Source organism: Podarcis muralis, chromosome 5 (genome assembly GCF_964188315.1).
Source record: "Podarcis muralis chromosome 5, rPodMur119.hap1.1, whole genome shotgun sequence".
Taxonomy (NCBI): Eukaryota; Metazoa; Chordata; class Lepidosauria; order Squamata; family Lacertidae; genus Podarcis; species Podarcis muralis.
In genome coordinates, this window is record NC_135659.1 from 48310820 (window position 1) to 48337571 (window position 26752).

General features: G+C 42.4%; 1 protein-coding gene across 1 annotated transcript in view; it reads left to right on the top strand.

Annotated features, from left to right (window-relative positions):
* The window catches only part of TRABD2B (TraB domain containing 2B), a 240707-nt gene that overhangs the window by 210640 nt on the left and 3315 nt on the right, over positions 1-26752 (top strand). Inside the window, exons 5-6 of the mRNA XM_028733547.2 lie at positions 12968-13058; positions 20604-20861. Coding sequence (XP_028589380.2) covers positions 12968-13058; positions 20604-20861 — 349 coding nt within the window. The remainder of the gene's footprint in view (positions 1-12967; positions 13059-20603; positions 20862-26752) is intronic.

Consider the following 26752-nt stretch of genomic DNA (forward strand, 5'->3'; position numbering starts at 1 on the left):
TCAAACCCGGAAGTCAGTGTTCTGGTTTGTGAATGTTTTTTGGAAGCTGAACATCTGATGCGGCTTCCACTTGAGTGCAGGAAGCTCCTCCAGCCAATCGGAAGCTGCTCCTTGGTTTTCAAATGGTTTCAGGAGAAGGAATGGACTCCAGGAACAGATTAAGTTTGAGAACCAAGGCACCACTGTACAAGGTGAGACATAATGCTTAGGCATTTGTTAAATAATTAAATCTGCAACTTGCAGTCCTCTATGTGTTTTTGGGATGATGAGACTAGAACAACCATCATCCCAGACCATTGACCATGCTGGCTGGTGCGGATGGGATATGTAGTCCAAAGGGTGCCAGGCCACAGAAGATTTCATTATATATTCAGATTTTACATGGAACTTTTTGCTGATAGGGTGCTTTCTTTAGCCCTCTGCTATCATTGCTATTTGCTTTAGTAACCCATTCAAATTGTTCAGGTTATCTGCTTCAGTGGAAATTAAGGCAGAGCTGCAAGGTTTGGAAACCATTCTCCCTTTCTCTTGGCTTTGGCAAGTAAAGACTTTTGCCCTATCCAAAATAGCTTTGGAGTTCTTGGGGGATTTACAATGGGATATGAAACACTTCATTTCAAGGTTACCTGCCTTAATCCAGCTGAGGGGACAAGATGGTGATATATATGGAAAATGTGGTGACAGGTTTTCTCCCATATCACATGTTTCTATACAGCTTGCTCTAATTGTGTCCCTTGGGATGGTTCTGATTTTGTGCATCACAAAACTCATTTTGCACTCATGGTTACAATGTGCTATCAGGCAATGATAATCTTTACCATAAAGGATAGCAGAGTAATAAATTCAACTATATATCTCAGAGCCAAAGATGGGACTTCAGTTCTCTGTGCTGTTGAATGGTTTCTTATTTACAAGAGTCTATAAACTCTTTAATTTAGGTACAGTGGTACCTCTGGTTGCGGGCGGGATCCGTTCCAGAGCTCAGGTCGGATCCTGAGGTTTTCGCAACCAGAGATGTCTGTTCTGCATATGCGCGTGGCGCGGTAGAGCGCTTCTGTACATGCTCACGTGGTGAAACCTGGAAAAATACTTCCGGGTTTGCTGCGTGCGTATCCCAAAGGATACATAACCAGAGGTACTCATAAGTATTGCTAAATATTTGATAAGCTTCCAATAGCAACCTCATGCAAGTTTTATGAGTAATAGTCTCAATTCATAGAATTACTCTTTCAAATACTGACAACTACAACTAGACAGGTGACAGCAGCCACATAATTAAAAGACCTATCCATTCTTAAGGAAATCAGCCCTGAGTGCTCACTGGAAGGACAGATCGTGAAGCTGAGGCTCCAATACTTTGGCCACCTCATGAGAAGAGAAGACTCCCTGGAAAAGAGCCTGATGTTGGGAAAGATGGAGGGCACAAGGAGAAGGGGACGACAGAGGACGAGATGGTTGGACAGTGTTCTCGAAGCTACAAACATGAGTTTGAGCAAACTGCAGGAGGCAGTGGAAGAGAGGAATGCCTGGCGTGCTCTGGTCCATGGGGTCATGAAGAGTCGGACATGACTAAACGACTAAACAACAACACAGCTAGACAAGAAAACAGGATGCCATCCAAATCCTGTTGAAATAAATGGTTGAATGGTTCAGGACTCAGCCCAAATGACTTTCAAGGATCCTAAACAAAGATCAGTTCTTCCATCCTTGGTTTTGTTCAAAAGCATCACATCTTTATATAAGTACAAATTACTGCATCTTCATCTTCCCTACTTTTCCTATGTTTGCCTGTTCTGTGGAGTCAGGCTATGTCACCATCACAATGAAATGAAACAGCTCTGAAGTTCATCCAACAAATTAAAAGAGGAAAATGTTTGACTCATTTCCGGGATTCTTTATCACATTTATTTCTGACTCACGTTGCCCAAGAGGATCGCTGCACTTTGGTATCTGCGTACTTTGAAAACAGCATAGGTGGGGTAGGCAGAGGAAGAGGCATGGGCACTTTAAATGTTTGCTTCACTGATATCCCCCTTCCCAATTGCTTGGTTGGCAGGAGGCACTCATTAGCCAGCTCCACCTCAGTGCTTCATTCTCCATCTTGGCCAAGGGGTCAAGGTAAATCCCTCTTCCACACTGCAGGCAGCCAGCTGAAGCAGCAGTGGTCTAGGTGAAGCAAGGAGAACCGACTGGGAAGAACCAGTGCAAAGATGTAGGTCAAAAGGTGGTGCTGAGTAGGTCTTCTGTACTTCATAAGACAGCAAGAAATAATGTGCTGGAACAGTTCCCTGAATGTCTGTCCAGATTTCAGGGCTTTCTCCAGTGAGAGCAGAATTACACTGCAGCTTGTAATGAGTCAATGGGGACCATAGATTGTTCCTAGAAATGCCAGCCTTGATCTTAAGAAACTTTCATTGACATTTTTGGCCCACAGTTTCTCTCCACCCATCTGCAGTACGCCTCTAGTCTAGAATGCATTTTGTAAGCATCAAACAATTGCAGGGGGGGGGGGAGGCAATCAAATCTAGAGAAAGAACAGAGAATTAGTCTGCAGGGACTTCAAGTTCAAAATCCTGCAATTTAGTCTTGGCCTTTTCTGTGCTTTGTGACTTTCCTTCCAATGACTTTGTCTGAAAGCAGCTATGAGTCAGTCAGAGCCTCAGTGTACTGTGGGGAATAAGATCAAACAGGACAAGAAAATGACTTCTCCATCTGTATGGCCAGGGTAGCAACATTTAGTTACTTACAGAAAAGTCTGGTTTGCAAACATGCTGGAGGTTCTTTTCACTGAAATATGTTGAGCTGCACCAGCAGCCTGATGCCACGGTTCTCCTAAGATGAATGCCACTTGTATCAGAGCCAGCTAGCCTGCATCCTATGCTCAGAAAGCAACAACTTGCCCATATGAAAACAAGAAACACTCAGAACAGGAACTACAACAACACCCATATGCTAGAGCAACTGTTCAGATCCTTCACTAATCAGAGCAATTCTGCCAGACAGTTTTCTCAGACACTGCAGAGGAAAGTACTAATTAGGATGCCATACCACATGCATGGTTGCGACATTGTGTCTATGCTCACACATGCCAGAGATGCTGTCTGCAGATGCTTTTTTGTCAGCCTACTCTATAAAATGTATGGAAGATGTGAAGTTACATAATCCATAGCTACTGGTCATCCCCAACAGAAGTGCTCCAAATATGTAGCCACTTAGCCTACTCACATTAGCATCATGGCATACAATCAAGACTTCATAGGAAGAGGAATACAAGGAGAGCCCTGATCCCAGATAACTCACACTATTGCCCTGTAGCCCTGCTATTGACCCAACACCCCACAATCTTCACTATTTTCTGCCTAGGCCAGAATTGTTGCAATAACCCTACACACTGTTAATACATCCTGGACAGGAGAAGTCAGAACATTCAGTCCACTTGAATGTGGCCATGTGTGGACTTAATTGGTCTGTCCTACATGATGGTGCTCCTCTCCAAATGGAGATGTCACCATGCAAATATGACCCATTTGTTTATTGATTGGAATATGTATATGTATATGCTACTCGTAATATTTCAGAGGATGTACAGCAATATGAAAGCATTGTTATAAACATTAACATTCCTGCAGGTGCCATTGTTGTCCACATGCCATTCTGAGGCTCCACACAGGTCTAATGTAGACAAAGGGAACAGACACAAAATCACATGCAGGGCAGTGGTGTTGATGCATCTCCCTTTCTATTCCACATGGTGTTGCATATGCAGAAATAAATACATTGGTGGTCCAGCATGTATCCTGCTGGACTAGCTATCTGCATTGCAAAGAAAATGGAATGTATAGCCAACACATCTTTTAAAGCAGATGTAAAAGGTTGTTCACCTTAAAATATTTCACAAGGCTATTCGTGGCACACTTTTCCACAGAGGCATCTCTCGATCATGTCCCGTGACTTGCTGGTTGCTATCCAATGATGTGAGCTTAATTGCAGGAAAAGTGTTAAGTTCTTAACTCTATCATTACGCATTACTACACAAAGTAATGCGTAGTGATAGTTATTGTTTGGTCATTCAAGGTTCCAACCCTGTTCAGCACACAGTTCACTGTACCACCCCATCACATTTTAAAAAAATAAAACCCACCATCTGGCAGCAAGATCAAATACCATATCTGTGAAAGGAGATCCCGAAGCAACGTGTGAAAATTGCATTGGGCTTGGGCCATTCCATTTCCTTGATGAAAGTTAATATAGAATAAAAGGACTTAACAATGAGGTTAGAAAAATATACAGCAATACCGTGGCGCCTCTTGGTCATGTGGATGCCTCAACTGCTGCCAATGTTACAGTTGACCTGTCTCAAAAATATACAGTTTAAAGAAGGGAGCAAAGTAACCAGTAAATATTTTCTACAGTAGTGAATACACAGAACTTGCTTTTTTGTCTTTTATCCAATTGCTTAAGCTGGGCTGCAATAAACACTGCAGTTGTGCCAAATATGCCGGAGCTGGTGACGGAGGAAAACAGGGACAGAGACTGCCGGCTCTTCAAATCAAAGAGGCTAAAAGGCTGCAAATGTCTGATTTGCTTTGCAGGGAATGTAAAGAATCAGAGAACTCCTGACCCTGTTTACGTTGGCCATTTCAATGACTAATTGTGGAGAAAATAGCTCTGTTTGGAGTGTGCATGGAAATAGTTTGGGTCTCTGCAGTGTGTCAGCTAATGGCCTAGTAAGGGCGAGAGCCCCCCACCCTTTATACAACATCAAAGGGACCGTTGATGGAGGCCTTTGTGAAGGAATTAATCCATTTCTCTTTTGTATCATTTTACCCCTCTAATTCCCCATTACTGTGAATGCTGTGTAGCAAGCCAGCTAAGAAACATGGAGAGCATCTCCAGAGCTGGATAATAGCACAAAACATTTCTTTAAAACCATCTTCTTGCCCCTGTCACACAAACAAGATAATATTTGTGTGATCCCATGTGAATAGAGAAGACCTAATCTATTGAATCCAATTGTTAACCATTTTGTATCGTTAGCCACAAAAGCGGAGCCCTTTCAGACTGTGAAATTGGAGCAAAGTTAACCTTTCAGGAGGAGGTTCAATGAGATTGAATGTGCCAGGTTTCGACAAACTTTGTAGCACTGGAGGACTGAACTGCTGAGAAAACCTTCAGGTGTTGGATGCACACAGCATTGCCATTAGAGCAGGACTTTGGGGCACATGTCCAGAGCCCATTTGACGGGGGGGGGGGGGACAGAAGCAGGAGGAACCTCAAAAGTAGCAGACTGGCTTACAATTTTTTGAAGTGAAATATTACACACTACCATCTAAAGAGCCACCACCACCACTGGCCACCCATAAGATCCAGATAAAATTACCTCAGTACACAACCAGGTTCACAAACCATGTCTAAACAGGTATATAGACTCGTTTTGGTGTATCAGCATTCTTGTTATCTTGTTCTCTACTGCTGGATATCTGTTGCTATTCTGCCATTTGTGCTCTTTGAAGAATACTCTTGAGAGCTTTTTGCCATTTAAGACAGATGAGAATCTCTTCAAGTTACCAGCCCCAGACCACCTCTGGCAATCATGTTAACCTAGTTTTGATTCTTTTCATTCCAGAGTATCACATTTTCCAGCTTATGTCCAACACTGCTTTTCAGTCCGTTTAATAAAGATTAGTATCAGTTGTGCTTGCTGGGATCATCTACATTTCTTGTTCTGTCAGCCTTCAGTTTCATTCTGGAACTGAGACTATTGGACTCTGCCATTGCTTGGTCTTTATAATAGCTTGTCAATCTATGATTTTATTGCAGATCTTCTGGCATTGTGCTGAGCATTGTTTTCAAGGGTCAACTTTTGAAAGATGCCCATTATGTTATATTTTATTTATGTATTTGATTAAATACATAAATTATTTAATAGTAAAAAAAAATGTTATTCTTTTTTCTTTTTGGTCATGATGATAAAATACAGGTGCAAACATAAGATGAGCCTGCTGGATTGGACCAAAGCCCCATCTAGCCCAGCATCCTGTCCTCAAAGTGGCTGACCCAGATGCTTATGGGAAACCAGCAAACAGGGCCTGAGCACAAGAGCACTCTTCCCCCCCTTGGGTTTCCAGCAACTGGTATTCAGAAGCATCATTGCCTTAGCCTCCATGAATCTGTCCAAGACAAACATAAACAAGATACAGTTCAGAACAGACTGTACATAAACAACAAAAATAATTAGCAATCTCAGCTTATTATGCTTTGTGGAAAGTGATGTTGTTAAGCCAGCATAATTTTTAAAAGCCAGGCAGTGGTCTTCAACTGGGGCTTGCAATGCAATATAGAATCATACGTTGTGCAGATAAAAATTCAGAGTTGCAGGGTGTATTATGCAGTGCTTTTTTTCTAAAAAAAATGTTTAGAGGTACTCTCATTTTCCTACACATATTGAAATACTGCCCCTCAATGAGGCCAAACTTAGATTCACAAAATGTTTAGGGGTTTGCATACCCCTGACCTCCCCCCCCCCCCCCGAAAAAAGCAGTGGATGAGATAGTAAACAATAAAATAAATAATTGCATAGATCTCAGCCTTTTTCACTATTAAGGTTTTTATTTTCATTTTCAATTTTTCTTTTTCTTTTAACGCTGGAAGATAAGAGCTCAGCTTTGATCCTGCATTTTCCTGTGAGGCTTGTGCAATGGCATGCAAATGAGAAACAGACATGACATACTAATTGCCATTGTCAGAGCTGGTAGCTGGCTGTCAGGAGGCAATGACCCAGCAGTTCAATAGCCAGGCCGCAGGGCTCAACAGACCTTCAGGCAAGGCAGGGTTCCTGAAAACTATGACCGGGGAGGCAAACCTATGCCAGGAGTTATATAAAGCCAGACGGGCCCCTGCCTCCCCAGACAGACTGATCCATTATGAAGTAGTCAAAGATCAAACCAGAAGTTTCAACCTCACCTGAACTTCTTTAGTGGCAGCAGAGAGTAAGGTACTTGGACCTGCTTCCAGATTTTCCAATCCAAGCCCACTGTCACTGTCACAAACACAGTTGTCATCTTTCTACAATGCTAAGGGCCACCTATTCCTCTTGTCCTCTGCCAACTGATCGCAAATTGTATGTGTGGTACAGTGTACTCTCTACATCAAACTGGAACTGATCAAAACAGCTTATGTATTTTTAAACGTAAGAAAATATTGGTTGGGATTGAGGTGTAAATGTCAATAATTTTGCTGAAAATCAATGTTGAAATCCATAGTAACTACCACACACAGCTCCACCTCCTTTTAAAAATCTCAATTGTCTTTTAAAGTTTGGCAGTATTAATAATTTAAAAAAAATGAGGTCGGGCTATGTTTCAAGCTAACCATAAGCTTTGGAAACCCTTTACCCAGCTTCTGCTGACACCAAGTGCCACATTAAAAAGCAAAGCTTGTAAAAATCTGATTGAGCATCATCCTCACCCAGGTGCACCAGTTCTATAGGGCCGAGGCGTCTTTGGCCCCCTCAATATCTGTTGGCAAAGGGCCAGACTCCCTCAATGTTGAGGGGGTGGAGGATGCTGAGCACAGAGCTGAGCGCAATGAGGGCTCCGCCTGAGCATGAGAGAGGAGGAGCCGTGAGCCATTGAAGCTGCACCACACTGGGCTCCATGCTTGGTCTCCTGACAATGCAACATCACATGTGCAGTGCATGTTGCATGCATGTGCATGCAGTCACATCCATGCACTGTGCACTGGGTGCAAGACAGTGCCTATGTCTTCCTCTAAAGCTTCCTCTAACCAGCCAGGTTACTTATGACTTGATACAACAAATTCTGAGCCTTTCTTGTGAATGACAAAACTTTATTTCATTGAGCTGGAAAATATCTTATTTCCTGCAGTTTCTATACACAGTGTTATATTTGACCCCTTTTGTTTCATCAACAGCACTGGAACCATTTGAAATTGATAGTATTCATCACATGCCTACGGAGAGAATTAAATGCAATCCCGTATGAGGCTCCCCCCCTTCCCTGCTGCATATGTGCTAGGTATTCCCCAATCAAATAGATATCCTGCCCTCATCTGACCCAGCTTTCACCAGCTGTCACAATAAATTAGAATAATGCTGTAAGGATTTTGTCCAGGACAAATGTAGCAAATCAACCACAGAATCGAGACCAGCAACAATTGTCTACCTCTGTAGAAATATTTCAAGAATAAAACTTAAGACTTTCATTTTGGGGAGCAGAAATTGACATTTTTATAAATGAGTCATCTTACAAAAGCAATCATCCTTTTTTAAAACAAACAAACAAACAAACAAACATTTTTACATGTGTAGCTGGGAAAATCTAACCATTGTTTGTTGATGATCAAACAATTGGGTAGACAATTGTTACCCATTTAGAAACATGGGAAGTTGCCTTACACTGAACCAGACCATTTGTTCATCTAGTTCAGTATTGCCTACAGTAGAGCCAGGGCTGGCCCACCCATGAGGCAGGATGGAGTAGCTACCTCTGGTGGTGGAAGCCCAAGAAGCGATGCCCCTGTGGTCACCTTGTCCACCCAACAACCAGCAGAGAAGTGGTGCCAGCAGCAGCAAGTTCTCACCAAAATTTCACTAGAGCTCACCAAAACTCATGAGATTTTGCTGGAACCCGCTCTCGGTATCTCCTCTTTGTGGGCACTGCCACATAACTCACATAAGGGAGGTTGGTGGCATAGCAGCACATTCTCAGTTCGTTTCAGGTGGCAAAATAGGATGTGCCACTTCTGACTAGACTCAACATGGTGTTGCTAAATCAATTCCCAGTATGGCCAATGATCAGGGATGATGGGAATTGTAGTCCAGCAACATTTGGAGGATAGCCCTGGTCTACTCTGGCTAGCAGTGGCTCTCCAGGGCTACCTGGAGATGCCAGGGTTTGAACCATTTTTTTATGGTGGCTTTGAATGCAAGGCATGTTTACTGACACTTGAACATGCCTGTAAAATTGTGAACTGCATCTCAGAATGCATGTGGGAACTTCCTGCTGGAGATAAGAGATAAGGGATACCTGAGACCTAGTTCTTACTGGTGGAAAGGTCTGTGTCTGGGTTATATGGCTTACTGCTGCCAGTGTGAGGTTCATGTAGTGGAATATCTTCCAGACAAAATCATCTCTGTACACAGAAAACTATAACTGTTAAGGACTCTAGCCCAACCTTCTCCCTGGTGTGCTAGTTTTATATTTACAGGCCATATTTTATATGAGAAATCCCTTCACATGAGCTTCTTCCTGCAGCCTCATGTAGTACAGCCTGGATGCAGATACATTATCTCCAGGGGTGGAGGAAGGGGGGGGGCGGTGGGTGAGGGACGTCCCGTGTGTCACCACTGAGGGGGGTGACAAAATGCCGGGTGGCACTCACCGTGGGGCCTGCAGCACGCCTGAGCCAAGTATCTCTCCTGGGAGAGAGCGGTGGCTTGGGCACACAAAGGCTCTGCGCTGCCCAAAAGGTCTGCTCCCACCCCCCAGCTGTAGGGCAGCTGAGTGGGAGGAGGCAGGCATACTCCAGAGGCCCCTATGGGCAGCTCGCCCTGCCCCTGGGTACTCCACCCCAGGCGCCCGAGTGGCTTCCTCCACCGCTGGTTATCTCCAGGTGGAGAAAGAGGCCATTAGCACTTCAGAGTTGGGTAAGAAAGCCCTTGCCCTTTTTTAGATTTGCCAAGCTGCAACCCAGAGATCCCAACTTTTATCTTTATGTTGCTGTGGACTCAGAAGACAAGGCACCCATAGCTTTCCCCTCCTGCATCTGTCTCTCTCTCACACACATAACACACACGCACCTGCAATCTATGGCACACCTTGAGTCCAGCTTGTTACAGCAGGTAAGGAATGGAGCAGATTACAGGACCAGATGGGAACACCAGGAATAGCTGCAACTACTTCATCTCCTAATTCAGCAGAATATTTAAACTTGGGGGTGGGAGCAGAGAGAGAGAGAAAGAGAGAGAAACCTCTGGATTTCAGCCTGGCCTACTTAGCACTTATCATGGTTTCCAAAATGGAAGAAAGGGACAAATGTTTTATAATATCTATAACGCTGTGCTGGCTCTGTTTATAGCAAAGAGGGTGCTGTCTGCCATACTGAAACCAGGAGAGCCTGGGCCATAAACAAAGGAATGTTGATTAGCAAACAGAAAGTCTGTGGGAAGACCAAAAGGTTGCTTTATTGTAAGTTTATCTATGCAGTGTCTGTTTCAGTCTTTTACTAACAGCAGATGGAACAGAACTACCTATGTGATGTCCAAATTGAGATCTGTAGAGCCAAAAACCTCTTAAATTCGCTTAGCATTGGACCGTGAGAGAGATGGGAGAGAGCCCATACTCTTCAGACCACTGAGGTAAACCATATTGAAGCTGGTGTGGTGATTGTATGCTAAATGTTTTCAAGATAGCTGCTCACAATGTGATTTTCCTCACAAGGATTTGTGTCAATTTTGGATATCTGTTGCTTCAATAATCTGTATATGCAAGCAGTACTGGCAACGTTGCCTTGGAGCTGACCACAATCTGGGCTAGTATTTTTGGAAAGTCTCTGTAATTGTGAAGTTGCAGGACTCAAGCCCATTGTTTCTTCATGCTTTGCATTTTAACCACAGTTCTTGGATGCTTACAAGAGAGCCGACTTAATGACTCACCAGGGTCCTAGCATTCAGATCTCTGAGGTCATGTAACACATTTTCGGGACCCTGGTCTTTGCTTTAGTTATAAGCCAGTTAGTAAACCAGAATCAAACAATTCTCTAAAGGAGTGGGTGGAATGCTGGATCCAGTTGGAACCTGCAAATGCAATTTTAATTGGGGTTTATTGTCTGTTTTTGTTTTGAGATTCATTTCATATGGTATTTTTTAAGTGTTGTAAAAAGTGTGTTTTGGCTAGAAAGTACCGCTTTATGGCTCTTGCAAACAGTACTGAAATTTCTACATGCATATCACCCTTACAACTGATACTGATTATCATGCTTTCTCTGAATTATAAACAGGAATAAACAGGGGAGGAATCATTGAAGAGCTTGGCATCCAAATTACCATTGAATATTGAGTAATTTCCAGGCTCATCCTGAGCCAGCAAAGAAGAGCCACATGCAAAAGCAGGCGGTGGCACGCAAATCCCTTTGCTGCACTGCGGAGATGGGGAACCTCAGACCTGCTGGCCTAATCCAGCCAGCTAGGCCTCTGGACCATCATCTCCCCACTTCTTTCCCACTGCGGAGCTCTAAACTCCAATCAGAAGAGCTTTAATCCCCATTCTTTCCCCATGCTCTCATTACTCCCACCCCAGTGCATGTTACTCAACTGATTAGAGAATACATCTCTCACTGCTTAATGTGTTGGGATCCCCAAGTGGAATAGCTTTCTGCCTGCGTTGTTCTCCAAGCTGAGTGCCTGCATCCTAATATCAGGGCTACATGTGCCATTCCCCAGGAGTCTGACTGTGCCCAGCCACCTTAACCAAGCCATGCTCAGGTGTGCACTGCATCACAATGCACATCCAGGCACTTTCCTCACTTGTGAAAGGGGACACATTTTTGTATCCATCGTTCTGGTCTGTTAAGGAAGCTGCATATACATAGCTTTCAAAAAGGAGTAGTGCAAGTAAGATACAAATATAACATAATGTTACATATTTGTTTTTTGCTTCTTCAAGATTGCACTCCCCATTATAAACAAGCCTGAGATAATATGTACTTGATCCACTTTGAAACTGTTAATTTACTTTTCAGTATGTGCCACTGAAGACAAGCGTATGATTGAAATACATTTGGCAGCTTAAAGTGTTTATTTGTAGCAGGCCATTTAGACACTTTTTATTCGGTTTTTCATCACACATTATATTTTATTGCTGAGTTTTGAACCCATTTTATCTCACTGTTGGGCAACTGCAAGTGTTGTGTATCTTCATTAAGCTGTTAAGCCACATTGACTTTTGTTTTTTTAATTTTACTGAGTAAAAATTACAGTTTGGTGGGCATCACTTTTTACCCTGTGTCTTGGTACTGAATAGTCAGGAATTGCTCTTCTCTCTTTGATTCTGTGTATGCACAACATCCTGATCACCAGGTTGGTTATTTTTGCTGCTAATTACTGAAACAAAATCCAGCTCTCATAAAAATGAACAAACAGAACAAAGACAAGTGTTGCACACTAGAGAATTCCTGTGGCTCACTGAGGAGCTTGGGCCTCTCAGAGGAATGAATTAATCTGGATCTTTACGGGGTTTGTTCTTTTCCAGGAAAAGTGTTGGACTGTGATGTCAAATTTGGGTGAGATGACTTTAGCTTAATTCTCTGATCTGCAGTTTCAATTCCAAAATCAATCCAGGCAGATAAGGCAAATGCAGACAGGGAAGCATGATGGACGTGACATTTGATTTTTCAACAAATAACAGAGAAATTGTTGCCAGTATAGATCACTAGGACAGAGGAAAGTATCTGCCTGTGTCTGTATGATAACCTAGGTTTGATTGTAGTGTCTCCTGAAATAGAAGAAAAGTAGCATTTTCCTTACTTGCCTTCACCTACACTGCAATTATAATTGCAGCTTTGATCTTAGTTTGTATGTTTCATAATGTTCCCACATGAAGTTGGCCTGGAACTTATCCTTTGCCATTGCTGAGGGATAGAACTGTAAGCAGAGCTTCTAAAGGATTGAGTGTCATGAGTGAGCAATCTAGTTTATCCTTTACTTCCGCCACTGTAGCTGCAACAGTAGGAATCCTCTGCGTTCAGGGACTTTTAAATGCATGAACCTGGGCAAGGTCACAGAACAATGAAGTTCCGGTGTGGAATCATGCTACCGTATTGTTCTTTAGCTAATCAGTTGACTTTGTTATCTACCCTGAACCTCGAATATATTGTGATACAGGTCCAGCGATAAATAAAAAGTTTTTCATCAGGTTTCTGAATGACTTTTCTATTTGTCCACTTTTAGGTCACTTCTTGGGCAACAATACTGTTATCGATGTGCTGAAGCAAGCTGGGTTTGAAGTAAAGCATATTCCTGCAGGACAACCAATAGAAAAGTAAGCTTCATTTGTCTTTATTTCCCCCCTTTTCCTGTGAATAAGCAAATCTATTACATTTTCAATAATGCATTGTTCGCAAAAACATAGGACATTACATAAACACTAGATTGTAGAATAGTCATAAGAAGTTGTTTTTCAGAATGACACAGGGTCAAAAAAGTAAAGTTTTCTCCTATCTTTCAACGGTCATTTTCTCTCAGTTTCTCATTTTTCCAATCTTAAATCCATTTCCACATCAGTCTCTGAATTTTTTTCATTAGCCTGCATGAAAATTCATACCCATTTTCATATACAATGCACACACTTTTTCAATATGCACACCACTTTGCAGTTTTGCAAACAATGCAATTTTACATGTTCTTTCACTAATGCATGCATTTTTGTTTGTACTTTCCAAAGTGTACATATTTTGTACTTGTTTTCTGGATGGAAAACTGTATCACAAAATTCAGAGACATGTAAATTTCAAAGGATAACTGTGGTTCAGTTTCTGTATTGTTTCTGGAAGTATGAATTAGACAGGTTCACATTTAAATGCAAACCATCCCTATCCACGTGTTATATAATTCTACCAATTTTAATGTCTGGAAGCAAGTCTAATTGACTTATTCTGAATTCACAATCACACAGTCACAACTTTGATCCGGAGGTGAGGTGAGGGAATTGCTGTTATCTAACTGTATATAAATGCTCTATAAAAAGGGAGGCTCTTGAAGACAATTGACTTGAGGACTATCACTAGCAAAACAGAAGCTTAATTTTGTCACAGTGCCTTGAACCAATGTTAAGTATGACTCAATCACCAGTTCTGTTTTGTCTTATATCCATATTTATTTAGATGCCAATTCTGGCTTGATTTTTTTTGGGGGGGACAATGCCCCCCCAATAGTTTTTGCTGATGGTTGTATAGATTCCAAGATCACAAGTAATGATATTGCCTCAATAATTCAGTTCATGGAGCAAACATTAATTGTGGAATTCAAGGGAGAAGAAATGCAACATTGCCAGCATTCCAAGCTAAGTTGGGCACACAATACTGATACGCTTCTGAAGAGCAGAGTAGATTCTGAGAATTCAGCAACAATAGAAAGCCATCACTGGTCACAGGTGCATAGTGAATTGCTCTTTTTGATAGGTTCTTTCAGATTAAATGGGTAGCAGCTGCTATATTGGATTTGCTCACTGGAATTTGTATAGAGTGGAACTTCTTTACTTTGCTCCTCTTCCCCCCTGCAAAAGAGGAGAAAAGTGATACAAAATGTTTGTGGTTGCCTTGAATCAAAGCACTCAAGGAATTATATAACATTTGAAGGACTCATTCAAAATGAGAATCCATGGTGACAGGCTTCTATGCTCTCTCTCCAGCTTTCCTCTTCTTTTTTAATTGCAAAGAGATTGAAAGCTTCAACTTTTAATTTGTAAACTAACCGCTGTTCCCCCTCATTATATGAATTTTAGGAATTGTGATTTGTTTAAACCATGGTCCCATCTGTCCTATATATTTAAAGCATTATCATGTAATTTTTAATAGTCATGGCTTCCTCCAGAGAATCCTGGGAATTGTAGTTTGCTAAGTGTGCTGAGAGTTGTTAGGAGACACACACATCCTGTTCTCAGAGTTCCTTGGGAACAGGGGTTGAGAACTGTAGCTCAGTGTGAGGGATAGAGGTTTCCTAATAATTCTCAGGACTCTTCACAAACTGCAGTCCCCAGGATTATCTGATGGAAGCCATGGCTGTTAAAAATCACATGATAATGCTTTAAATGTATAATTCAGTTGGAGCCGGTGTTTAGTGAGAACGACCCAAGACAAAACCATGATTTCATATTCTGGCTTGTTTTCATAGCATAGTTTAAACCACTGTTCCCTGAGATTGTATGTCAAGAAGAGGAACTCAGGGTAGTGAAAACCTTTGGGCATAAAAGAGAAGAGGGGACAGAGGAAGGGAGCCAAGGCTCACTGTGACATTGTGCATCAGTTGTTCCTAAAGCCAACTTGGTTTTTTGAAAGCCAAATCTGGTGCTCCTGACCTTTCAGTCCATATCCTAATTAAATCTGAAAAATAAGGCTTCCTTAGCCTGCCAAGAATAAGTATTTTGATTAATCTTTGAATAACTTGGCCTGTGAGATCCTCTATTGTGCAGCTTGTGAAACCAAAGCCCATAGCCAAATGTTAAGCCTCCATGGCCTTGGTGTTATGATTTGTTGTGGGCATGGAGTCTTTTATTCTACCATTCCACCTTTCCACCTGTTTTTATATGACAACAGGTTTTTCAATAGCCTCTAACTAGGATGGGTGGGGGATTAAATCAAAACATTTCAACTTGAGTGTGCACAAATTAATTCTTAACTTGAACCAAATCTGTGGGATTAGAAGGAATGAATGCTTTACAAATTGGTCACTGGAAATATGCACACCAGATTTCCAAGGAATTTCCATCTGCTCATAAAATTGTTTCCTTTGTGATTTTATTGCACTTATATATCCAATTAACTTTCAAGGAATGTAGTCAAGAAATGTAGTTGTTCTGGGTAAATTTTAGATAAAAGAATTAGCAACATACTTTAAAATAAGATTTAAAAAACCATTTAGTCCTGTTGCTCTGAGAAATGTCCCGTTGATTTGACTGATAGAAGAACTGGATTTTCATTAGATATCATTCATATCCAGCAAGATATTTCCAGAACATTTACTTGTTCCTAAGAAAACCTGCTAATTTGGTAGCAATATCTTGGTGGTTTAACCAATAAGTTTTTATATCTACAAAAGAAACCCCCGTTGATATTATGCATTGCAGTCTGAGTGGTTAAGGGATAATGAGAAAGATACAGCAATACTCCTGCACCCAATTCTTCATATTTTCTTGCCTGATCTGTGATTGGCACAATAAAAAAGTGCACATGCACATGCTACTAGTACTCATCTGCAAAAGGGTAGAGAGTAAAATTGTCCCTGCCAAGTGCCTTTGTAAAGCTGGGTAGAGAAGCTAAAAATATTTGCTGTATGAGTATAGGCGTTACTGAAATCTCACTGATGGGTTTTGGACCGGATTTGTTTTGTTTCTCTTTTTTGGCATATTTTCTTAAGACATAGAGCCTAGGGCTTGCCAATCAGAAGGCCGAATCCCCACTACGGGGTGAGCTCCCGTTGCTCGGTCCGTGCTCCTGCCAACCTAGCAGTTCGAAAGCATGTCAAGTGCAAGTAGAGAAATAGGTACTGCTCTGGCGGGAAGCTAAACAGTGTTTCCATCCTTTGCTCTGGTTTGCCTGAAGCGGCTTAGTCATGCTGGCCACATGACCTGGAAGCTGTCTGCGGACAAACACTGGCTCCCTCGACCAGTAAAGCGAATGAGCACCGCAATCCCAGAGTCATCCGTGACTGGACCTAATGGTCAGGGGTCCCTTTACCTTTACCTGTGAAAAAATGGACTACAATGTCTGTTCCTTCCTTTCTTTATAGGCCGCCCTATAACAAAACGTTCTCTGGGCAAGTTACTATATAGAATTTTTTTTAAAAAAACACACACAGTCAGAGCAAAACAACAAACAGCAGAAAACTTGAAAAGCAGAAAAAGAAGAGTAAACTCAAGAAATTTTGAGACTATAGCAAATTTTGAAGGGATGGGGGGAAGAAAAGACTCGGTACTGAAATGATGACAAATTAGCAATCAGATGAGCCTCTATGGGGAGAACATTTCACATCCAGGGTGCCACCACTTAAAAGGCCCTTTTCCAAACAGCCACCCACCTCACCTTGTAGGGACACCCAAAGAAGGGCCTCAGAAGAAGATCTCGCAATCTGAGTCACTAAACTTGGTAAAATGCAATCCTTCAGGTATCCTGGTCCCAAACTAAGGTAAAGGTAAAGGTACCCCTGCCCGTACGGGCCAGTCTTGCCAGACTCTAGGGTTGTGCGCTCATCTCACTCTATAGGCCGGGAGCCAGCACTGTCCGCAGACACTTCCGGGTCACGTGGCCAGCGTGACAAGCTGCATCTGGCGAGCCAGCGCAGCACACGGAACGCTGTTTACCTTCCCGCTGGTAAGCGGTCCCTATTTATCTACTTGCACCCGGGGGTGCTTTCGAACTGCTAGGTTGGCAGGCGCGGTCCCAAACTATGAAGGGCCTTAAAGGTTCAAAATCAGCTATGAATTAACTGAAGCACAATGGGCCATTTTCAAATGCAGCCCTGTGTTGCAGTAATCCACTTTAAATAACTGGAGTAGTTCTAACACGAATCATACCTCTTTACCACTCCAAATTACATAGTGAGGGAAAATCAATCTCTCCAAGTGATTGCAGCATGCAGGGTGGAAGGAGCTTATCCTGCTTTCTTTCATTTGGCACTTGTGTCTTGTGAATGAAACTTTTCAGCCTCCAGTAATATTCCTCTGGAACAAAGTGCTGCTACACTTTGTACCATCCCAAGTGGCTACAAAAGGATTGAGTGGCATCATGTGCCTACAGAGATTGCTGGTTTTATCTGTTGACGTCTGCGGTCTGTTTGCAGTCACTCAGGACTGTCCGGCACTTACTTCTCCCACCTATACTATCATGCCGTCAAGCTAAGAAGCCTCTCACACATTTGTCTGAACAGCTTCCAAAGTTAATCTCTTTAAACTGAGCAGCAATGGTTCAGCATGTGTTGAAATCATTACAACTACTCACAAGGGCTACTACTGCAACCCACTAGCCACTTTCTCCAGTATTTCTGACTTTAATGTGACTGCTTCAAAGTCAATGCAGAACTCTATAATTGTAGGCCACAATTCACAGAACTTCTTTCTAATGCAGATCAGCTGTTTACCCAAGATCTTGAAATAAGGAAAATCAAACTGCAACCCAATAATCTGTTCCATGTATGGAAGCTTGTTTCATATAGCTAATTGTACACATGGCTCATGCAAGCGCACTGTGTGGATAGTGTTATTATACAGTTTAGTCCCTAGGTGGCACTGGGAGTACTTGAATCTGGGAGGAGTCAGAGGCTTTCTTCTCTTGTTATGTTCTTTTTCAAGAGAGAACATAAAGTTCTTGTCCATCTCCCTGATTGTTATGTCTTCTACACTTCTATGGCAAGCACAAAATAGCAGCTTTTTCTGCTCACAGCTGTCAGGATTGTAATCCCAGTTTGTAGCTAACTGACCATTTAGCCACAATGCTATAAAAGGACTTGAGGGAGACTCCAAAGCAATTTATAATGGGACTGTTTTTAAGTAAGTGGGTTGTGGATTGAAATCTTAGTTTGTTATTTATTTATTCCTCTTTAGAAACCTTTCTCTGGGCGTCACCATCAAATGACTACAGGTGAGATGGCCTTTTATTAATGGTGGTGTCCAGAGAAGTTATATGAAGTGTTGCATGCTAATATTAGAAGTAGATGTTTGACTGGAAATGCAAGTTTAATTCAACACCAACAAGACTTCTGGTCGAGTCACTAAATAAAAACATTAGTGGACCATACACAAGCTAGCAAAGGCAGGAAAGCAAGCGGCTGGAGGATATTGCCAAAATATCCTGGCATGAAGCAATGCATAGAAAAATACTAGCAACAGGACTGCTAGAATCTAGGCCAAATGCCACCCATAGTTTCAGCTATAATCTGCAGCAGTTGCCAAACCTATTGGAATGAGAGGGGGGGCAGGGTGTCGTTCAGCCATTGGGAAGTATGTGAATGAACGGCAGAGATACCATCTCAGGCAGCTGGCACGGTAATAAAGCACTTCCAATCAAACAAGCAAACTTTCAGTGAAAAAAATCATACACACCAAGGAGGATGTTTCCTGAGTGACATAATATGCTCTGGGGAAGGACACCGCAAGTGGTTTTCATTTTCCCAGAGTTTCATTTATTGCATAATGGGGTTTTCTTGATGGTAAGAGAAATGAAATGGCTTTATTTCAGGGGCAAAGATTATGAAACATGGTTCCTGAGAAACAATGGAAGCTATTTCTCCTTTCCTGTTGTTGTTGTTGTTGTTGTTGTTGTTGTTGTTCTTGTTGTTTTAAGTATTCCCAATAAATATAACTTCCTTCCAAAATGAGTATAGTCCTCAAATAGCACAAATTTTGAAGAGGAGGCATAGATGACTGTGGGACGGTGGCTACACACTACAGTCAATGGACTGTAGCCAGTTCTATGGCATGTGCAAACCAGCTAAGAAGAACCCACTGCTACCCACTGCTACATGTTTCAAGCATAAGCTTAACCCATATGAGTGAAATGCCAATGATTGCAACAAATATCTCCACCTCCTCTCTTCCTTTTACTGAGACATTTGAGTCCTAAGATAAAATGAAGAAGATTAAACACCTCACAGTTTATGTAGTTCTCCTCAGTAGGGTGACAGATCAAAGACATATTGCCATTGAATATATTAAGGTATTCTTACTACTACAACTACTACTATTACTACTACTACTACTGCATCATCACATACATTAGTGTCTCCTAAATGCAAGCCACAAGACCCTATGTATATTATATATGCTTTCCTTTCTACACTGCTGGAGTGTGGCAGTTTCAGGCGATGAGATGTACAAGCATTTGTCACCAAAACCTTAACAATTGCAGCCAAATACTCGGGAGGGGGATATAAAATGGCAAATAATTATGTATGTTGCAAGCTTTTCCATACTTACATGATTTGCATACAACAAGACAGATGCCTTTGTGGTCTGTGGGCAGAGGATGAAAGTTATATGTAAAGAAGTGTAGAATTCTTGAATTGACAAATATTCCCATTGTGGAATTTATGGGAATTTATAAAGTGATATTAGCTCATGTTTGGCATTGCTTCTGATGCAGTAGCAAAATGATGGCACAAGGCCCAAAGCTGCCACGTTATATGTTTTGTACTATTATAAAAAATGTAATGAAACTAAAACGAAACTCTACTTCTTCAAAGATAAGGCCATCATAGACTTGGAAGGAACAATATGGTTATGTGAATCTAACCTCTTTCTCCCAAACAGAAATCGGAAGCATCCTTACTGAGTGCCTGTACAAAGTTAGTGTGAGATGCAACATTGTACCTGGGGAATCCTGCAGGGAAAGTTCAGTCGGTAGAGCATGAGGCTGTTAATCTCAGGGTCTCAGGGTTCAAGCCCCACGTTGGGCAAAAGATTCCTGCACTGCAGGGGATTGGACTTGATAACCTTTGTGGCCCCTGCCAAATCTACAATCATATGATTCTAAGAACAAGGATATCCTACTTGTTCTTCTCCACTCTGTAGCTCCCTCATCCCTCCCTGCGCTCTGGAAGATTCCTCCAACCCTCTAGAACAGTTTTTGCAGGCACACAGAGGGCTGCAGTGGGGAGGTAAGGAGCGATAAGTTTGTGACTTCCAGGTCGCCGCAGAGCGCAACCCGAAAATACTTATCCTGAAGCGTATTTGTCCCAAGGTATGACTGTATTGTGTACTATCTGTTGTACCTAATAATGGCATTGTGTGAATTAATTTCAACCCAGTTGTTTCAGATCTTGATTTTTCTAGCACAGCCACAAATCACTTCTTGATAAGCTTGTTTTGCATCCCCAGAGCAAACATCAATGCACCCTCTAGAGGCTCCTCTGCAACAGCCACACCTGCTATCCATTTTTTTGACCCTGTGCCACCATCATCATCTTCAGTGCCTCCTCAGTCCAGTGAAGAAGACAGTCTTCCTCCACATCTTCTACTGCCAGACAGCATCAGTCAGTTGGAAGAGTTTGGGCGGCAGAAGAAGTGGCACAAGAAGCAGTATAAAAACCATCGCCAAAGACAATTCAATGACCTCTGGGTTCGGATAGAAGATGGGTGAGTCTACAAAGGCTTCCTCAGGGATTTCCAACATCCAAAGCACTTTTCTGACAGCATTTCCAGATGGTGCTTTTTCCTGCTGTAGTGCAGAAGTAGGGAATAAAGTTGATCAGACCTTTTAAGTGATTATGAGTGAAATCAGGGTACAGAGAAAACAAGCAATCAGGGGAAAGAAAAGGAGAAAGATAAGATTATGGGCTTTCAACTAAGAACAAATAGCATTATTCAGTTGCTCTGCAGAGATAACTGGTTTTGTGGACAAGCCCTATGTTATGAAAGATAATCTTTGACCTCTCTTCCCAATTTCTATTGACTGAGTTTTACCCTCATGTTTCATCAGTTTAAGAGAGAACATTTTCCTTGGCATCCTTTCCTCCCCCACAGTGTGTGTGCTTTCTATATATGTGGAAGGCAAACCAAGTTGTATTTGAATGGAAAATAATAGTACCAAGAATGGCATTTATGTGGCATGCTGACAATGAAGGCTCAGTCCCGCAAGACAACAAAACACAAGCAACTATCAGCTTCTTTTAGATATGACAGCTCTTTCAGCCTCAATGTTAACAGTGTAAGAGAGAGAAAGTAAGGAGGAGAAACACTCCAGCCCAATGGTGAAGGCAGTCAAGTGCAATAAAATGCACTAATTATAGCCATTGCTAGCAATCCTTATCAATTGTGCTGGAATTTCAGGCACTTGCCCTTTCCTTGTAGGCAATGTAGTGATGCAAAACAGAATGCTGTCAGTCACAATGATGTTTAATTTCATTTAACTGCCCCTGAAATGAATAAATGCCCATTGTTTCCATTGCATTTCAACACAGTACCAAAATATAGTGCCTATCTTAATGAATGGAGAGGCTGCATTTCTTCAGAAGAACTCTCTTAAGTGGTATACATGAGAACAGTAGAAATAAAGAATAAGAATCAGATTTATTCTTATTTTTGGCCATCTAACCTTCCCCCACAGAGGTCTTGAGACACCTACAAGCTCCTTGTTTGGTAAACTAATATCTTATTTAAAAGGTTGGAAATGGCACAAAGGTATAAAAGAAGGGAGCCAGTTATGCAAAAATGGAAGATATTGTGTGAGTGGCATTGGAGCTGAGACATGCCAGTTTTATGTCAGGCAGCCAATCAGAGGCAAGGTGGTGGTGGTTTTCTCATTACCAGGGGCCTCAAATGCTGGAAGTGGGACCTCTGGGAGAGTCTGATTATGCCATCTGAATGGTATCTGCCTTTGGAAGCCACCCTGAAACTTTGTCAACCTTGAGAATGCTCAGCCACAGTTCATAGGCTAACACTGACTTCAAAGGCTTTAGAACCTGTGTCCTCCTTCTGAAACGCTGATTGATGTAATATAGTATTTCCCAACCTGGTGCCCTCCTGCTGCTTTGTACGGTTTGGGGCATGGCTGTCCCATTTTCCCGATAATCTGACCAGGTGCCTCTTCAGTTCAAAGCAGGTTGCTACATGTCTTGTATTTTCAAGCTTTTATAGGTCTTTTCCACCTATAGAAGTCTGAAAGAATACCATATAAATTATCCTTCCCTAGAAGTAGCAGGAGAATGCTGTCCATGCTCAGAGCATTATCTGAGTTAATGTGAAAGAGGCTGGGTTTTGTGACAGGATTTAGATGGGCATCCCCAAGCATCAGCAACCATCCTTTGCTGTTGAATATGATAGGCTATCAGGTTGCAATTTATCTCACAGCATGTATAAAAATAGCAGTCTCTGTTGTTTAAGAGTGTTGTGCTTGCTCTCACCTTAGAATTTATAACAGTCTTCGCTTTGTTTGAATGGCTCAGTTTTGGGTGACCATTGGTTTTATTCCAAATTAATATATCTGGAATAAACATCACACCTGGGTTTCGTTCTCACAATCATGAAGATGCCATTTGAAACAGGGAGGAAGCCTAATACATTTATCGTTCTTCAAGCAACCCAGTTGTGCGAGGGAAAGGGGCGTCGCCAAGTGCTCAAGGTAGCCAAGCTGCATTATGTAATCTTGTGAGGAGTCTCTAAATTACGTTCACATGTATTTCTTCTTCCGCATCTGGCAAGAAGCTCCAGGCATAAATCAGCTAATAGAGGAGGCTCACATCCACCTTTCCGCTGTATCAGCAGAGCCTTGCCCAAGCCCGTGAGTCTGCACCTGTGCAACTGGTCCAACATCTGCTCTTGACATCCCCAGCTTCCTGATAAATATGATAAATGCAGGCAAGACGTGCAAGTAAAATAACGGCACGGCATAACTCAACAGTGTCTGTGAGGAAAAAGTAAATCTCCCCACTCATTGTTTCTGCCAGCATCCTCTCCTTCCCTTGATGGCTTTAGTAGAGCTTTTTGGATTAGTTGTCTGGTCAGAGTGTGCAGGATATATTAATTGAACCCTCCGAACATGTGTTCTTTATGCATTTTCATATGATCAGCCAGCTAGGAGAGGAAGCCATTTTTTATTTTTTTAAAATCTCACAGGGGTTCAAGTCCTGCTACTTAGGCTTTGCATTATTAAAGTAGAGGCAAGGAATTTAGCGCTCACGCCCATAGCATGACATTATATTCAGTCTGCATAGCAAATTTTCATGCTCTGTTAATATTTCTCTTTTTACCGTTGTTAAGCCTATTTGACACCACACAGGAAAACGTGAAATAAGTAGGATTACTCTTTTCCATCTGAGTTTACAACAGAACATGAAAATAAGGTACCTGTAAGCAAGTTGTGGCTCAGGGCCCAGAGGCTTTCACTGAGGACCACATGGGCGCCAAAAGATGCCAACCACTACCAATTTTTGCTGCCTCACTGCTAATCTTGCATTCCCCCAAGACCACATGCCATCCTTGTCATGTCAACTGCACTCCTCACACTCCACCGCAGTCCACTTGGCAAGCTGTGGGCAGTGTGATTGTAATGAGGACAGTGTGCAGGGAGGAGTCTTCCCCAGGCTGCTCTCCAGGGGCTTCTCTATAATGGTCCCCTCTTTAAGGAACTAATTGCCCAGGATTACCAGGCTAACTCATTTCTGAGTTTATGGAAGATGGTTATAATCTTTATATTGGTGTAGGGTAATTTATGCTTGATCAAATTCATTTATAGACCTCTACAGGATCTTTTTTTAAAATGTGTTTGAATGTGTATTCTATATGGGGTTTTTTAATTGCATGGATGGAGAACACCTGGTCCTACCCCCCCCCCCAGCCCCAGGCAGCATTCCTGCCCATAGACAGGCAAGAAGGAATCTGTAGCCTGGCAACATCTGGAGGGCCACAGGTTTTATAATAAAAACCCTGTTTTATTATATAGACTTCCATTTTAATTGACTGTAAGTCACTATACGAACCCTGTGGGCTGGGAATACAGACTATAATTCTTAGAAATAAAAGCCATTGAATCTGTTGTCAAACCCACAGAGACTCCTCCACGGAAGAGGTGTTTGGCTCTGATTGTTGGGGTTGACAGACAGAAAGTAAGAGCTCCCATGAGTCCTTTCCATTGAACTTCTGTGTCAGGGCACAGTTCAGTCAGGAAACCCTTTTCAAGTTCTGAAGTCTGGTTGAGTTCATCTCTCATAAGCTCTCAGTTTCTGGGCTCCAAGTGCCAGGTTCAGCAGCCTTTTAAAGAGAGCCATTCCCTGCCAGGCTAAAGAGTGCTAGCATGTTCCTGAGGGTGCTTTGCCTACTGAACAGCTATAGCATGCAAGAAGCTACCGTATTTTTCACCCTATAGGACGCACCGTCCCATAAGGCGCACCTAGTTTTTTGGGGGAGAAATAAAGGGGGGGGGAAATTATTTTTCCCCCAGGCACGGGACTAGGGCGGGAAGCTGTCCCCCGACCCCAGCCCCCAAACAGGCAGCTCTCTGCAAGCCGTGGGAGCCCAGCGCTGGCTCCCGCTGCTTGCTGAGAGGTGTGCGAAGCCTGGACGCGCTGAGCTCAGTGTCCGCAGGCTTCAGCATGCAAGCAACTCTCCGCAAGCAGCGGGAGCGCTTCCGCTGCTTGCGGAGAGGTGCGCAAAGCCTGGAGAGCGTGAGGGGTCGGTGCATACCGACCCCTCTCGCTCTCCAGGCTTCAGCGAAAGCCTGCATTCGCCCCATAGGATGCACACACATTTCCCCTTCATTTTTGGAGGGGGGAAAGTGTGTCCTATAAGGCGAAAAATACAGTAGGTTGTTACATGGCCTCTTTAGATTCTAGAAGGATTTGTGATCACATCATAGACAAATACCATTTATTTATCTCTTTTTAAAGTTTTAATTCTATCCTTCCTCTGGAGTTCAGGATGGTGCACAATATCCTTCCCCACCTTTTATCCTTAATACAACCTGAGGAGGCTGTGAGAGGCTAATTTGTCCAAGGTCACTCAGTAAGCTTCTTGTGACAATTTGGAGCTCAGCTTCTATATCTTGATGCTAGCTATTATACACCATAGTGAGCCACGAGGAAGATGTGTGAGGCATTTCCACACTTCCTCTGCAGGTGACCTTTATATCTAGGGAGAGTTCTCTGTCCTACTTGAGATGCTGGGGATCAAACCTGGAAACTTCTGCAGGCAAAACAGATACTCTACCACTGAGCTATGGCCTTTCCATGGCCATATTGGAAATATTGGAATTCCATTGGTAGCAATTCTCTTCTCTATGTGTCCAATTTACAAGGCCGCTATCTTTTTTAAACATTTAGTGTTGATTAAGCAGACAAAGCAAACAATGACTACACAACCACCATCTCCTGTGAGCTGATGTAAGGCTAATTTTGTGGGCCTGCAAAAGCACGAACTTTGCAAGCACTTGTAGTTTGCTGCCTGAGAAGAGCATGTTTACACTATGCTTGACCACATGTTCATTGAGCACCTCAAAGGAAGGGTAGCCTCTGCATATGATCCATGCACATGTTTATCAGTGGTGATGAAAAACTGTGGGTGGCAGATGAGCTCCAGGAGACCACTTGTTAGCAGATGTTCTGGTGGATCTTTTAATTTATAAATAGGAGCCTCTCCATTTAAATATTCCATATCCATAGCTTTCACTTGCCAGATGTTCCTTAAAACTAGTCCTGAAAACTCTTAATATAGTTTAGCATCTAGTTTGTATGTGTAGAAGGCGAACAACTGGCTATCCTGCTCCACTATAAAACACAAGAGAAAAACATCCACTTCAACAAAGGTCAACAGGGATTAAATACAGGGGTAGGAATCCGAATTTAAGAGAAAGTTTAATAATAATTTTTAAATTATCTAGGCTCGTTCCTGTTATCTATAATGTATACGCAGTAAGTTTTGTCCTGCTACTGAATTCCCTGCTGTAAGATTCTTTGTGAAACCCTTGAAAGTTTGTAGTACAGTGGTACCTCTGGTTAAGTACTTAATTTGTTCCGGAGGTCCGTTCTTAATCTGAAACTGTTCTTAACCTGAAGCACCACTTTAGCTAATGGGGCCTCCCGCTGCTGCCGTACCGCCAGAGCCCGATTTCTGTTCTTATCCTGAAGCAAAGTTCTTAACCTGAAGCGCTATTTCTGGGTTAGCGGAGTGTGTAACCTGAAGCGTATGTAACCTGAAGCATATGTAACCTGAGGTACCACTGTACATGTAGATGAGTTTTTTATTCCCCCCCCCCCCCCGAAGTATTAATTCAGGCCTCAAGGTAGATTGTGACAAAAAAAATACCGTATTTTTTGCTCTATAAGACTCACTTTTTCCCTCCTAAAAAGTAAGGAGAAATGTGTGTGTCTTATGGGGCGAATGCAGGCCGTGCAGCTATCCCAGAAGCCAGAGCAGCAAGTGGGATTGCTGCTTTCACTGTGCAGTGATCCCTCTTGCTGTTGTGGCTTCTGAGATTCAGAATATTTTTTTTCTTGTTTTCCTCCTCCAAAAACTAGGTGAGTCTTGTGGTCTGG